The sequence below is a fragment of the Corapipo altera genome, unplaced genomic scaffold, assembly GCF_003945725.1.
Source record: "Corapipo altera isolate COAL_440 unplaced genomic scaffold, ASM394572v1 55, whole genome shotgun sequence".
In the NCBI taxonomy this organism is placed as follows: Eukaryota; Metazoa; Chordata; class Aves; order Passeriformes; family Pipridae; genus Corapipo; species Corapipo altera.
The window spans coordinates 17,529,487-17,540,993 of NW_020884882.1; the positions used below are offsets into that span (position 1 = coordinate 17,529,487).

The 11,507-nt window shown below is 48.0% G+C and overlaps 2 protein-coding genes across 4 annotated transcripts; both read left to right on the plus strand.

Moving 5' to 3' along the window:
• The first annotated feature begins 8 nt into the window (after nucleotides 1-8).
• THUMPD3 (THUMP domain containing 3) lies at nucleotides 9-6,115 on the plus strand. 3 transcript variants are annotated; one of them, XM_027640682.1, is made up of 10 exons: nucleotides 9-79; nucleotides 166-399; nucleotides 749-826; nucleotides 1,345-1,878; nucleotides 2,938-3,068; nucleotides 3,482-3,551; nucleotides 3,929-4,044; nucleotides 4,230-4,340; nucleotides 4,588-4,711; nucleotides 4,942-6,115. In XM_027640682.1, the coding sequence occupies exons 2-10, from the start codon at nucleotides 181-183 to the stop codon at nucleotides 5,071-5,073; spliced, it is 1,515 nt and encodes a 504-aa protein (XP_027496483.1). In that variant the 5' UTR covers nucleotides 9-79; nucleotides 166-180; the 3' UTR covers nucleotides 5,074-6,115. The 3 variants fall into 3 exon arrangements, with proteins under 3 accessions (XP_027496483.1, XP_027496486.1, XP_027496484.1); XM_027640685.1 differs by having other exon boundaries at nucleotides 4,233-4,340; XM_027640683.1 differs by lacking the exon at nucleotides 9-79 and having other exon boundaries at nucleotides 141-399.
• Nucleotides 6,116-7,527: 1,412 nt separating this feature from the next.
• On the plus strand, nucleotides 7,528-10,128 carry VHL (von Hippel-Lindau tumor suppressor). The gene is made up of 3 exons (XM_027640686.1): nucleotides 7,528-7,756; nucleotides 8,186-8,296; nucleotides 8,656-10,128. The coding sequence occupies exons 1-3, from the start codon at nucleotides 7,552-7,554 to the stop codon at nucleotides 8,838-8,840; spliced, it is 501 nt and encodes a 166-aa protein (XP_027496487.1). The 5' UTR covers nucleotides 7,528-7,551; the 3' UTR covers nucleotides 8,841-10,128.
• The last annotated feature ends 1,379 nt before the right edge of the window (nucleotides 10,129-11,507 follow it).

An 11,507-nucleotide genomic window follows, 5' to 3' on the forward strand; every position in this document is an offset into this window, starting at 1 on the left:
GCGGCGGGAGCGGCTGTCGTGGTCGGTGCCGCGCGGCCGCCGGAGCTCCCGGCGGTGTCCCTGCCCCGGCAGCCTCCCTCCCCCGGCGGTGTCCCTGCCCCGGCAGCCTCCCTCCCCCGGCGGTTTCCCTCCCCCGGCGGTTTCCCTCCCCCGGCGGTTTCCCTCCCCCGGCACTCTGCCATGGCGGAGGCGGCCGGTGACGCGGGGCTGGGGCCGGGTCGGGGTCCGGGTCCAGCCCAGGAGGGCGCGGAGCTCGCGGCCGTTATCGGCGCCACCGTGCCCACGGGGTTCGAGCAGACGGCGGCCGAGGAGGTGCAGGAGAAGCTGGGCTCGGCCTCCAGGATCAGCAGGGACCGGGGCAAGATCTACTTCGCGGTCCCGGCCCGGAGCCTGCCGCAGGTCCGTGCACGCCGCCTGCTCCGCTCCCTGCTCCGCTGTCCCCGCCGCGGCCCCGCTGCCCTGCCCGGTCCGGTCCGGTGGGTCACGGCCCCTCCGAGCCGAGCGCTCCGCTGTCGGAGACCGCGGCCGGCCCGGGTGCAGCAGCTGCATCCGCCTTTATCGCGGTTTGAAGGGGAGATTAAGTCAAAACTGGGGAGGTTAAATCGGTACAGAGGTATGGAGTGATAACTCCCTTGAGGACTAAAGTGTAAAATCGTGCATGTAAGATGGCAAAATTCTGACGACAGTAAACACAATCCCCACGACACACGGTTAGTAACGTGCCACCGTGCCTTCTCATCTCCTCTAGGTCCACCGTCTGCGGTCAGTGGATAATTTATTTGTTGTTGTCGAAGAGTTCAAAGACTATCAATTTAAAGAAAATAAGGTGAGGTATGCCTCATTTTTCAGTCAGTTCTGGGGTTTGAAGTGTTGTTTGGTTTGACTTTTTTAGTTTAAGACTAGTGTCAAAGTATTCTGTTTATTTAACAAGTTTGTTGGGTTTTTCAGTTGTGATATTGTTCCACTTCCTCTTTTCTGGCTTGTAAATGGAATTGTGGCCATGTTGTCTAATATTTCTTCAGTTAAATATGTTGCATTGGCAAAATCTGGGATGAGAGCTGATGCCATGTTTGTAGGTCACAGACATAGGACAGTGATGTATTGCTTTGGTCACTTAATGCACTGCTAGCTGTTTGTTTTATGAGAGAAACTGTGAAATCCTGTGGGTCTTGTGATTTTCAGTGTAATTCCTTTTATGGCAAGAATTGGACAAAAACCTGTAAGCTTTTCTTAAAGATATAGTGGGCTAATGTTTAATGAACTACTTTGAGAGACCTAAAAATAAAAGATAACTTTTAAAGGAATGAAATTACTTTAAAGTACAACTTCTTCTGTCTGTTAAAGGAAGAAGCTTTAAAGGATTTGGAAGGTTTGGTTAAAAAGCTGCCCTGGACCGATCCGTTGAAAGTTTGGGAGCTGAACAACAGCTTAAAAAAGAAAAAGACAAAACGCAAAAAACACAATTTGCAGAGTCCTGCAAGCAAAGAGAAGCTGAATGATGGTGGAGAAGAAGGAGGAGCAGACCAAAAAGACACTAATGACCAGGAGGGCTGTGCCCAAAGCATTGTGGGTGTGGCTAGCAGCCAGGATACAGAGAAGCCCCAAGGGGTGGCATCCCAAAATGGGGGAGAGGAGGAAGAGGAGGATAACGAGCAATTGGATGCGAGGGACGAAGTGCAGGCGAGTTCTGGGAGTAGTACCAAGGCTGGTGATGGTCAGGCAGCTGAAGGAGAGGCAAAGGTGCTGAAGTTCCGAGTGACGTGCAACAGAGCTGGAGACAAGCACAGCTTCACATCAAACGAGGCTGCGAGAGACTTCGGTGGAGCCGTGCAGGAGCACTTCCAGTGGAAAGCTGACATGACGAACTTTGATGTGGAGGTATGGTGGTGTGCCTTGGAAACGCCTATGTTTCTGCTGTACAAATCTTTAGTTCTTAATTCTGATGCTTAGAGGTCCCCAAATTGCCTTTCAGAGACTCTGGAACTGAAAGTGTTCGTTTCCCTGGCACTTTACACGTGTCCTCAGATCCCCAGCAGTTGCTGGTGCTTTGGCTATCCATGATAATAATCTCTGGAGTGGCCCAGTGTGGCACCTCTCCCTTCCCCGGGCCTCTAATTTGTTCAAACACTGCTGTCTCCTCTTGTTAGCTGATGAACCCAGCACAGCTGAGCTGGGGCTGCAAAGCTCTCTCCCAGCCACAGCAAAGGCTTGAGTTCTGAGTATTACCACCTGCTATAGCCTTTGGGCTCCTTCATATTTAAAGGTAATGTCAGTGCCTTCTGCTTTGCTTTTACCCTCAGTAAACCTGTCCTTATTCCGTTGTTTAATACCACTCTAAGTTGTCAGGAGATGCTCTGTCTGGAAGCTGGTTTTATGGGTGAGGGGAACAGAAAGGGTTAACAGTAACTGTCCAGTGTTTATTTCCTGTCAGAGGAGAGCAGAGTTTGGGAAAGCACAACCAACACCCTTGGTCCATCTGTGGTGCAGGAGTACTGTTTCTGAGGGACACAGAGACTTGTTTTTCTTGTAGGTCTGTTAAGGGCTGGTCACTGCCCTGGAGCAAGATGCTAATATGGTCTCCATCACAAATATGAATTTTATTGCTGCTTTGCAGATACTTCACTGTGACTTGCAGGACTTACTTGGCTTCTCCCCCAAACTTAAAAACTAAACCTTTTAGGAAGCCAGTGTAATTGTTATAGCACTTTGGGAAGTCTTGTGTAAAAGATTCTCAGTCTTGTGTGACTGAGAGAATATGTGAGTGCTCTCCCAAGTTCTGTCCTTTATGGTTATAAAAATGGGGCTTTGATTTTCCTACAAGAAGAAAAGCTCTTTTATACATCGTTCCTGGTTTTTAAATTGCCGTATAACTTCCCATAAATATTTACCAGGCATACTATGCAAACTCCTGAAATTCAGTTCAGGTTTTTTCTTTAGGTTCTTCTGAATATTCACAACAATGAAGTGGTGGTGGGGATTGCATTAACTGAAGAGAGTCTCCACAGGCGGAATATCACACACTTCGGACCCACAACGCTGCGTTCGACTCTGGCTTACGGCATGCTCAGGTCAGGGCAGCTGCCTTCTGCTATACTCAGTTAATGAGTCCTTTTGTTTCAGAAATTAGGCCCTTTATCTCCCCACTGCTTCCTCAGAAGCCATTTCTGTTAATTCTTGAAAAAAAATTTAAAAAGCAGAGTTGCTGACATGGTGTGCTTTGTAGTTACAGTGGTGGTTTCCCAGACAAGGAAAGTAAATCTTTGCTGTGTTAGCCTAGCTTCAAAATAGTGTATCACATTTGTGAAAGAATTTCACTGTATTACTGCTCATAAAATGGTAATTAACGTATTGAAAAAATAATCACAAAGTTTTTTTGTTAAAAGGATAGAATCAGAATTATTAAAATAGTTCACTTTCCCTTCCTTAGAGAAATTCACATTTTCTTGGCTTTTCTCACCATATCTTTTCTTCTATTCTTCAGACTCTGTGATCCCCAGCCCACGGATATCATAGTTGATCCCATGTGTGGTACAGGTGCAATACCAATAGAGGTGATTCTTCTGTGATTTTTTTAACTTAATTAAACTTACCAGTATCTGTAACTCAGTAATGTGTGTAAGTCTTCTTGGTAATGACTGAATAGCAAGGTCCAATCTCACCAACTTTTGAACAGATACAAATACACTTTTTGTAAGCGACCTTTTTCCTTCTCTGGTCTATAGCGGGAAGAAACTAAATCCAGAAGTATTTTGAGCCTTAAAGGTGCATAATACCTGTAACAGCTATCTGTTACAGAACTCTAAATTCCTTGCCATCCACTTGCAGTTGCTTTGTTGTATTTTGTCATGTTTGAGTAATTCTTCTGTTTGTTGTATTTTCAGTCAAGCAGGGTTTATGCTAACGTTGCTTATTATCAATTCTCCCCTAGGGAGCTGCGGAATGGCCCGGCTGCTACCACATTGCAGGGGATAACAACCCTCAGGCTGTGAAGAGAGCAGCAAACAACATCTGCTCCTTACTGAGGAAAAATGAGAGTAAGGACAGGTGAGAAGAGCACAAGGGATTTCTGTTTCCTGCAGTGTTGTATGCAGAGAAATCCACTTTGCATTGATGCTTTTAAGTGTCTAGTTCATATTTTCCTGTTTATTCCGCTTCCAATGTTCTAGATCTCCTCAGTGTAAAAACCTTCTGAGTGCTCATGTCTGAGGTAACTGCCTTTGCCCTTGCAGCAGCACTGCCCCGGGTGTTCCCTTGGACATCATCCAGTGGGACATCTGCAACCTGCCTCTCCGGACTGGCTCTGTGGACATCGTAGTGACAGACATGCCCTTTGGGAAGAGGTGAGGAGTGCTGGAAAGGTGCTGTGCCTCACTGCCACAGCTGCATGGGCTCACCTGGCCAGGCCTGGGCTTCTCTCCAGTCGGGTCCTTAACTGGGCCTAGCTGGGAAGGTGCGACAGGCCCTATGGTAAAAATACAGCTTGAAAGTAACAGTAACTGTGGTCCTGAATAAGCTGATTCCTGTCTGAGACCAACATCAGTGAACTGGTTTCAGTGATCACAAAGGACATCTGAATGTATCTTGCAGGATAGGGTCAAAGAAGAAGAACTGGGATCTCTACCCGGCCTGCCTGATGGAGATGGGCCGGATCTGCACCCCAGGGACAGGCAGGGCTGTGCTGCTTACCCAGGACAAGAAATGCTTTGCCAAGGTATGTTCTGTGAGAGAAAATCAAACCTATTTACACTTGAAAATGTATTGAGAAAAAAATTGTAAGCTGTCATCATTACAGATGTTTTATTTATTGAGCAAAAATTACTAACATCTAAATGCAGTTCTGGGTGTGAAAAGTCCCTTGGCATTGCCATCAGATGTGATTTAGAATAATGAAAAATAATATTACTGTCTTAACGCTGCTCTCTGGTTGGTTTTGGCTTGCAGGCCTTGTCACGGGTGGGACACATCTGGCGCAGAGCTCAGACGGTGTGGGTGAACGTGGGGGGACTCCACGCTGCAGTGTATCTGCTGCGGCGCACCTGGGAGAGAGCAGAAGAGAGAAGGTCCTTCTGGTAAACTGCCTGGAAGAAGACACACCTCCAGAATTTGTTGAATGGCCATTTGGTAAAGCAGACACCACAGAGCTTGGGTCTGTCAGTTCCAAACCCAGACAACCTAAGTAGAAATTGTGTCACACAAATATTAAACCAGGGATCAACTTGAGAGCTGCCAGTTGTACTGTGTGTTCTGAAAACTTGTTATTTAAATCACCTCTCCTCCTTGCCACCCAAACTGAAATTCAGTTGTGGGATTAGTAACGCTTTCCATGGCCCGAGTCTTCTATATTTTTCAGTTAAATATTTATTCCTCTGCTTACAGTAGAAAACATGTTGAGGCAGCTCTGAAGGTAACAGTTTACCAAACTGTAGAAAGCTTACATGTGTCTTAAAATGACTAACAGGACTACTAAGACTGTCACCTTGAAGGGTTCAGAGGTAGTATTTCTCTAGTGTGGGATATTTCCAAATTGAAGTTTTCTAATTTATACCATTGCTCAAATGTAAACGAAGAAAATAAAACAATATCTGGGTTTTATGGTCTGATAAGCAAATTCCAGTTAGTAAACAATATGCTGTGCTACTGATTCTCTTGCCTGTTACCTCACCTTAGTGCTAATTACCAGTAAATGTCTAATCCATATTTTAATGTTCCACTGTCTTGGCTGAGGGGGTAACTCACACAGCCTTAGCAAACCGCCTGTAGTTACTGTTTGAGAACAAAGATACTTTTAGCAGCTATATTAACAAGTTTGTGTTTCCAGTGTCTACTGTGGACACATCAAAGCGGCAGTGTTTGAATTTCTTAGGTGATTTAACTGTCATAGTTATGCTGCCACAGTATTTACAAAACTATATTCCCTGTCCACTAACTTGAAGTTGCAAATAATTTTTCTTCTCTAAACATACTGTGATTTTTCAAGCCTCTTACTCTGCTCAGCAGAGGCTGAAAACACATTACTGGTTTACCCTTTTCATTACAGTGTGTTCATGCTAAGTACTTGTAAGTGTTCAGAGGTGAATTAACAAGTATTAAAGTTTTAGAAGTTTTGCATAAGAGATGATTCTTAATTGTGTTCTTTTCTGGTTTGTGTCCAGATTTAAGAGTATAGGAAAAAGATTATGTACAGTGATGTCTGAATAGCTCTGCTCTTTTACAGATGTGAATCTGTTTTTGAGTTGGGCAGTTTGAAGCAGTTGCTGTTAAAGCCCACACTTCTGTTTTTATGGAAGATTGGCACCAGACACTGAGGAATAGCAGCTTTTTTCAGTTAGGACAATCAACCTCATTGTATGTATATGCTGTGTAATCCCACAGTGCTGCTCACAGCTGCTTTACAGTATCAGGATCTGAACTACGTGCTCCTTCCATGATGTGAATTTGCTGTTTTCCTCTCGTAGAAGGAACACGAGGGAAGTGACTCCTTTTCCACAAGGGCCATCACACAAGCCTGCCTAGCAGTTCTGAGACCTCCAGCTCTACTGGGAAAAAATGTAATTGAGAGGTGATGGTTTCTCTTGTGTCATTCTCTAACAATGTACACACTTCTCCCTCACAGGCTGCTAGAGGGGCAGAAATTAGGAAAGGATCCCTCATCTAAGTCTTGTTGGAGAATGCTGAGTATTCTAAATGAAAAACCTGCTAAGAGGTGTTGAGACATACAAGGAAAAGGCACTGTCTTTATGCTTTTAGCACTGTAATTTGCAGTGACTCTGGAGAAGAATATGCTTAAACTGCCTTTGCACACTTCATCCCTACCCAGGGTAGGGAGGCTGGAAAGAGATGATCCTTAACATGCCTTCCGACCCAAAGCATTCTGTGATTCTATAAAGCACCATGTTTGGAGAGGTATCTCCAAACAGCAAAATGAATGGTTTGGATTGGAAGGGACCCCTTGCCATGGGCAGGGGCACCTTCCACTATCGCAGGTCCAACCTGGCCTTGGACACTTCCAGGGATGGGGCAGCCACAGCTTCTCTGGGCAACCTGTGCCAGGGCCTCACCACTGCCCTCACAGGGAAGGATTTCTTCCCAATATCTAATCCAGTAACTTAATTTTTCCTCAAGGTTTTACTATTTTCATGTGCAGGAGAGAAAGAGAATACTGTATGGTGCTTGGGAAGCTCCAGCTGAAGGATAAAGGAATGTTATTTTGACACCCAGAGGTCAGGAGAGGAGTGAATTGGCAGCTTAACTTAACTGCTGGGGAAGAATTAGTATTGTGGCAGCACTGGTAGGCCTTAGTCAGAAGAGCTGTGAACTGAGGCTGGTGGATGATAAGACACGACAACTGTTTGACAAAGAGTTCACCACTCTTAAGTGAGGAAGGGTGTGGCAAACCCTCGTTGCTGTTGTCCGTGTATTTGGTGACAGGGTCCCTGAGGGACAGCGCCGTTCCCGCCCCCCGGGGCTTCCCTCACGGCAAGCCCCGCCCCCCGCTCCTGGCCCGGCCGCGCGCAGGCGCCGAGGGGCGGGGTCGCGGGGGGCGGGGCCAGGATGGAGCCGCCGGCGGGGTCCGTGAGCGGCCCGGGCGGCCCCGGGCCCGCGCTGCGCTCCGAGAAGACACGGGAGCTCTCCGAGGTCGTCTTCAACAACCACAGCCCCCGCTACGTGCTGCCCGTCTGGCTGGACTTCGAGGGCCTGCCGCAGGGCTACCCAGTCCTGAAGCCGCGCACCGGGCGCGTCATGCGCAGCTACCGCGGTGGGTGCGGCGGGACGGGGCGGGACGGGCTGGGGCGTCGCGGGGCCCGGGTAGTTGAGATGGTAGCGGTGGGATTCACCATTTTCTTCTTTTCCTTTTTTTCCCCTCCTTTTCCTCTTTCCGCTCTTCTGTCTCTCCTTTCCTTTTTTCCTTTCTTTATTTCCCTTCCTTTTTTCCTTTTCTTTTTTCCTTTCCTTTTTCCTTCCATCCCCTTTTCTTTTTTTCCTTCCATCCCCTTTTCCTTTTTCCTTTTCCCTTTCCCCTCCCGGTGCACGCCAGTGACCGAGGCCGTGGTGGTGGTGAACAGGGAGCTCAGCTGGAGCGCCGCTCGGTCCCTCACGGATACAGTTCAGTCCTTCGCGAGTGCCCCTCAGAGCTGCTCATTAAAAAGTGCCATAACTGCTGCCTTCCCCCCTTGTTCTCTCCCAGGGCACCTCTGGCTGTTCCGGGATGCAGGGACCAACGACGGGCTCCTTGTCAACCAGCAGGAGCTGTTTGTGGTAGCCCCCAACGTGACCAAAGCTGACATCACACTGCCAGGTAAGGGACAGCATTGCCTGTGCCCTGGGGAATTCTGAACTTAGTCTCTTTGAACTTCAGTGTAAGGATGAGTGAGAAATCAGAAGTAAACCTGCTCAGACACAGGAGGAGGTGGTGAGGGATTCTAGGTGGACCTGTGGTAGAGCTAGGGGCAGACCTCTCCTGTAAAGGGTCTCTGAGGGGTTTCCTAGGTGCCTCATGGCAGGAACCACATCCCACCCCTCTCTGGTGAGCCCAGCCTGTGGTGGGTGATGCTGCTGCGGGCTGTGCTCTGTGTTCATGTGCTCAGAGCTGCACTGTGGATGTTGGAGCAGCAGCTGAGAGCCCTCATGATGAGGCCGTGTTTTGTTTGACCCCAGTGTTCACCCTGAAGGAGAGATGTCTGCAGGTCGTGCGCAGTCTGGTCAGCCCGGTGGACTACAGGAAACTGGACATTGTTCGGTCATTATATGAAGAGCTGGAGGATCATCCTGATATTTCAAAGGATCTTCAGCGGCTTTCTCTGGAGAGGAGTGAACCGTTGAGCAATGGAGTTCTGGAATAACATGATTACTCACTTCAGACTCTTCAATAGCAAACCACTGAGTTTGAGCAGCAAGAGTCATCAGGAAACACGCCAAGAACCAATGCTTCCATTTAAAGTTTTGGAACACAAACTCAGTTAAGTTGGTGATGGTAAGTCAGATCCCAAAGACTGAACAGCACCTGGAGTGTGCCAGCTTGTGATGGTTCAGGTTTGTTCCTCGTTACGTGTGTCACAAACTGACGGCTCCGGAGGCCTCGCGCGGATGAAGCTCAGAAGTTTGGACACTGCATAGGGATGTAAGATCAGGGCAGCTGTATGGAACTTATTCATACAGAGTAACTTTCATTGTATTGGAAAGCAAATTACACCAAGGATTAATTTAACCCAGACTAACGGTTCTAAGTGGCAGATCAACACCGGTTTTGTTTGAGTAATTTGTTTTGATGGAATTTCCCTGTCATGCATGCCTCGATGTGCCATGGGTCACAGCGTGGGGGTTTGTATGTCAGAGTTTCCAGTACCACCTGAAGACCTGACAAACGTTATGTTGGTGGAAAAATGATGTGTAAAGGCTCGGGGGTTTTCTGCCTCTTACCTTTGCACTTATACAAATCCATGTTGTATCTGCACTGCAGCTGACGCGTTTTTACTCATATCATACCTTGAATGCCTTATTTGCCTTCATGACTGGATTCTTGCCTGGCTGATCTCAGCCACAGGGACCAGATCCTAGTTTTGGGACACCTTTGTCCTTCACAGCTGCCTTCCCAGCAGCCTTTACAGGGTTCACAGGAGGTAGATGCTTTGAGTCCTGCCTCTTCCCATCACAGTGCTGTGGTCCAGGTCATAGTGTAGGGCCTTTTTGGGCCTGTCTCCTCAGGACCAACAGGGGCTGTATGGGCTCACACAGCCAGTTCACAGGCAGGGCCATGCTTTGTGGCAGGCTGGAGAAACAGAGATAGCATTTCTTTGCCCATATTCTGTCCCCCGCACCTCAGTGAAATGTGTCCTCATGTGAATGCACAGAGTTGAAAGCAGCAGAGTTTCAGCAGACACATGAATTTTCCACCAGTAACAGATGTGGTGCTGCTCAGGTAGAAGCAGGCTGGCAGGAGATCACAGCAGGTTATGTCTGTGCATACATTTGTTTGCATTTGTACATTCTGGGAACAGCTGTGAAACTGAGAATCTCAATGTATTCTGTAAGTATGGAATGTCTCCCCTGTTTGTTGACTTGTCTTTCTTACATATTTGAAGTGTGTGAATTGATCTTTGACATAAAAATCCACACTAGCTTTCTGACTGATTCTGTCAGGTACCTCGCAGTGCCTGTGTGTTTGTATCCCTGTGATGCTTGGACAGTCGTGGTTGATCAGTAACAGGCACTTTGGACTGTACAGCCTGCCCAGCCCATTGCTGCAGGACTGTGCTGTGGCTCACAAGACTTGTCAGCACAGCTTTGGGCAGTGTCTGGGCAGAAGGAGTACGTGGCAAGTTCTGCTCTTACCACCTCTCATAGATCTCTGAAGGGAAAGGGTGCCCATATGGGCCTCAGGAGCAGACGGGTCAGTGCCCCAGGGAGGCTGAGGGTGGGAGGGTGCTGCACTCTGCTCCTGCCCATACCCAGGAGGAGGTTCCCTCCTGAGGCCTTGGACTTCGATGAGCGTGGCAGTTCCACTGGGCCCTGGCAGAAAATTGTCCTGCTTGGCCACAGCTTTTCCTGTAACAGAGTTGGCTTTAGATGTTGGCTTTAACAGATCTGTACGTGGCACACATGTTCTGGGTATTTCTGAGCTGGCTGGGGTCTGTGATCTCTTGTGTTGCTTATTAGAGTGTATTTTTCTGTTCTGGAATGCTCCTTTGGGTCAGAATAAAAGGCTGGAGAAACCCCATGTGGCTCTAAGACATGAACATTGGGAAATGGAGCCTCTTAGTTACTCAGCTGCATTAGCAATGATGAATGTCGTCACTGACTTGTGGCAGCTTCACTAACACTGGGTGGTTTCAGGCAGTCCCAGCACCGCCTCGGTGGCCATCCTGGAGCAGTGGTGAGAGCCAGGGCTCAGGGCCAGCCCCAGGGCTCTGCTGTGGCAGGAAGTGGTGAGGGCACAGCTGAAGGGGAGAAATAACAAATGGTTCTCACGTGTCCATGGGCTCCAGGAGAGCCCGCAGCAGTTCAGAGTCCTGCCCACACCACACTGTTGGAAAGGGAAGGCTGAACTGCATGAATATACAGGATCATTCTAGTCTGTTTGGAAAGTCATTCCAGTTTCCCTGTAAGATCCTGCATTACATGTAATATTGGGAGCAGAACTGAAGCCAGCCATGGAGTTGGATGTGTTCTTTCCCCTCATTTTCCCCTGAGGCAAATAGTCTAAAAGGTTTCGCAAGTTTTTCCATTACCCAAGGGGAAGAAGTGTCTTTTCTTCCTGCTTTTATCCAGTTCCTTGCAACACAATTTCAGTCTCATCTTACATCACTTCCAGAGATGCTGCCTTCCCATGACAGAATTTAGGTGTGTGTCAGAGGGACAGTAAGCAGGGAAAATGGAGGGAAAACCCCCATAAATGCAACAGCTCATCTCAAGGCAGTCTTTAAGTTGTCATATTTTAAATAATAATACACACTCAGTGTCCGGGCTCAGTGTCCGGGCTCAGTGTCCGGGCTCAGTGTCCGGGCTCAGTG

Coding starts and splice junctions, on each gene's coding strand:
- THUMPD3 (XM_027640682.1), top strand. CDS start 181: ATGGCGGAGGCGGCCGGTGACGCGGGGCTGGGGCCGGGTCGGGGTCCG. Junction 4,045..4,229: donor AAAAATGAGAGTAAGGACAG/GTGAGAAGAGCA, acceptor TTGCCCTTGCAG/CAGCACTGCCCCGGGTGTTC. Junction 4,712..4,941: donor ACAAGAAATGCTTTGCCAAG/GTATGTTCTGTG, acceptor TTTGGCTTGCAG/GCCTTGTCACGGGTGGGACA.
- VHL (XM_027640686.1), top strand. CDS start 7,552: ATGGAGCCGCCGGCGGGGTCCGTGAGCGGCCCGGGCGGCCCCGGGCCC. Junction 7,757..8,185: donor CGTCATGCGCAGCTACCGCG/GTGGGTGCGGCG, acceptor GTTCTCTCCCAG/GGCACCTCTGGCTGTTCCGG. Junction 8,297..8,655: donor AGCTGACATCACACTGCCAG/GTAAGGGACAGC, acceptor GTTTGACCCCAG/TGTTCACCCTGAAGGAGAGA.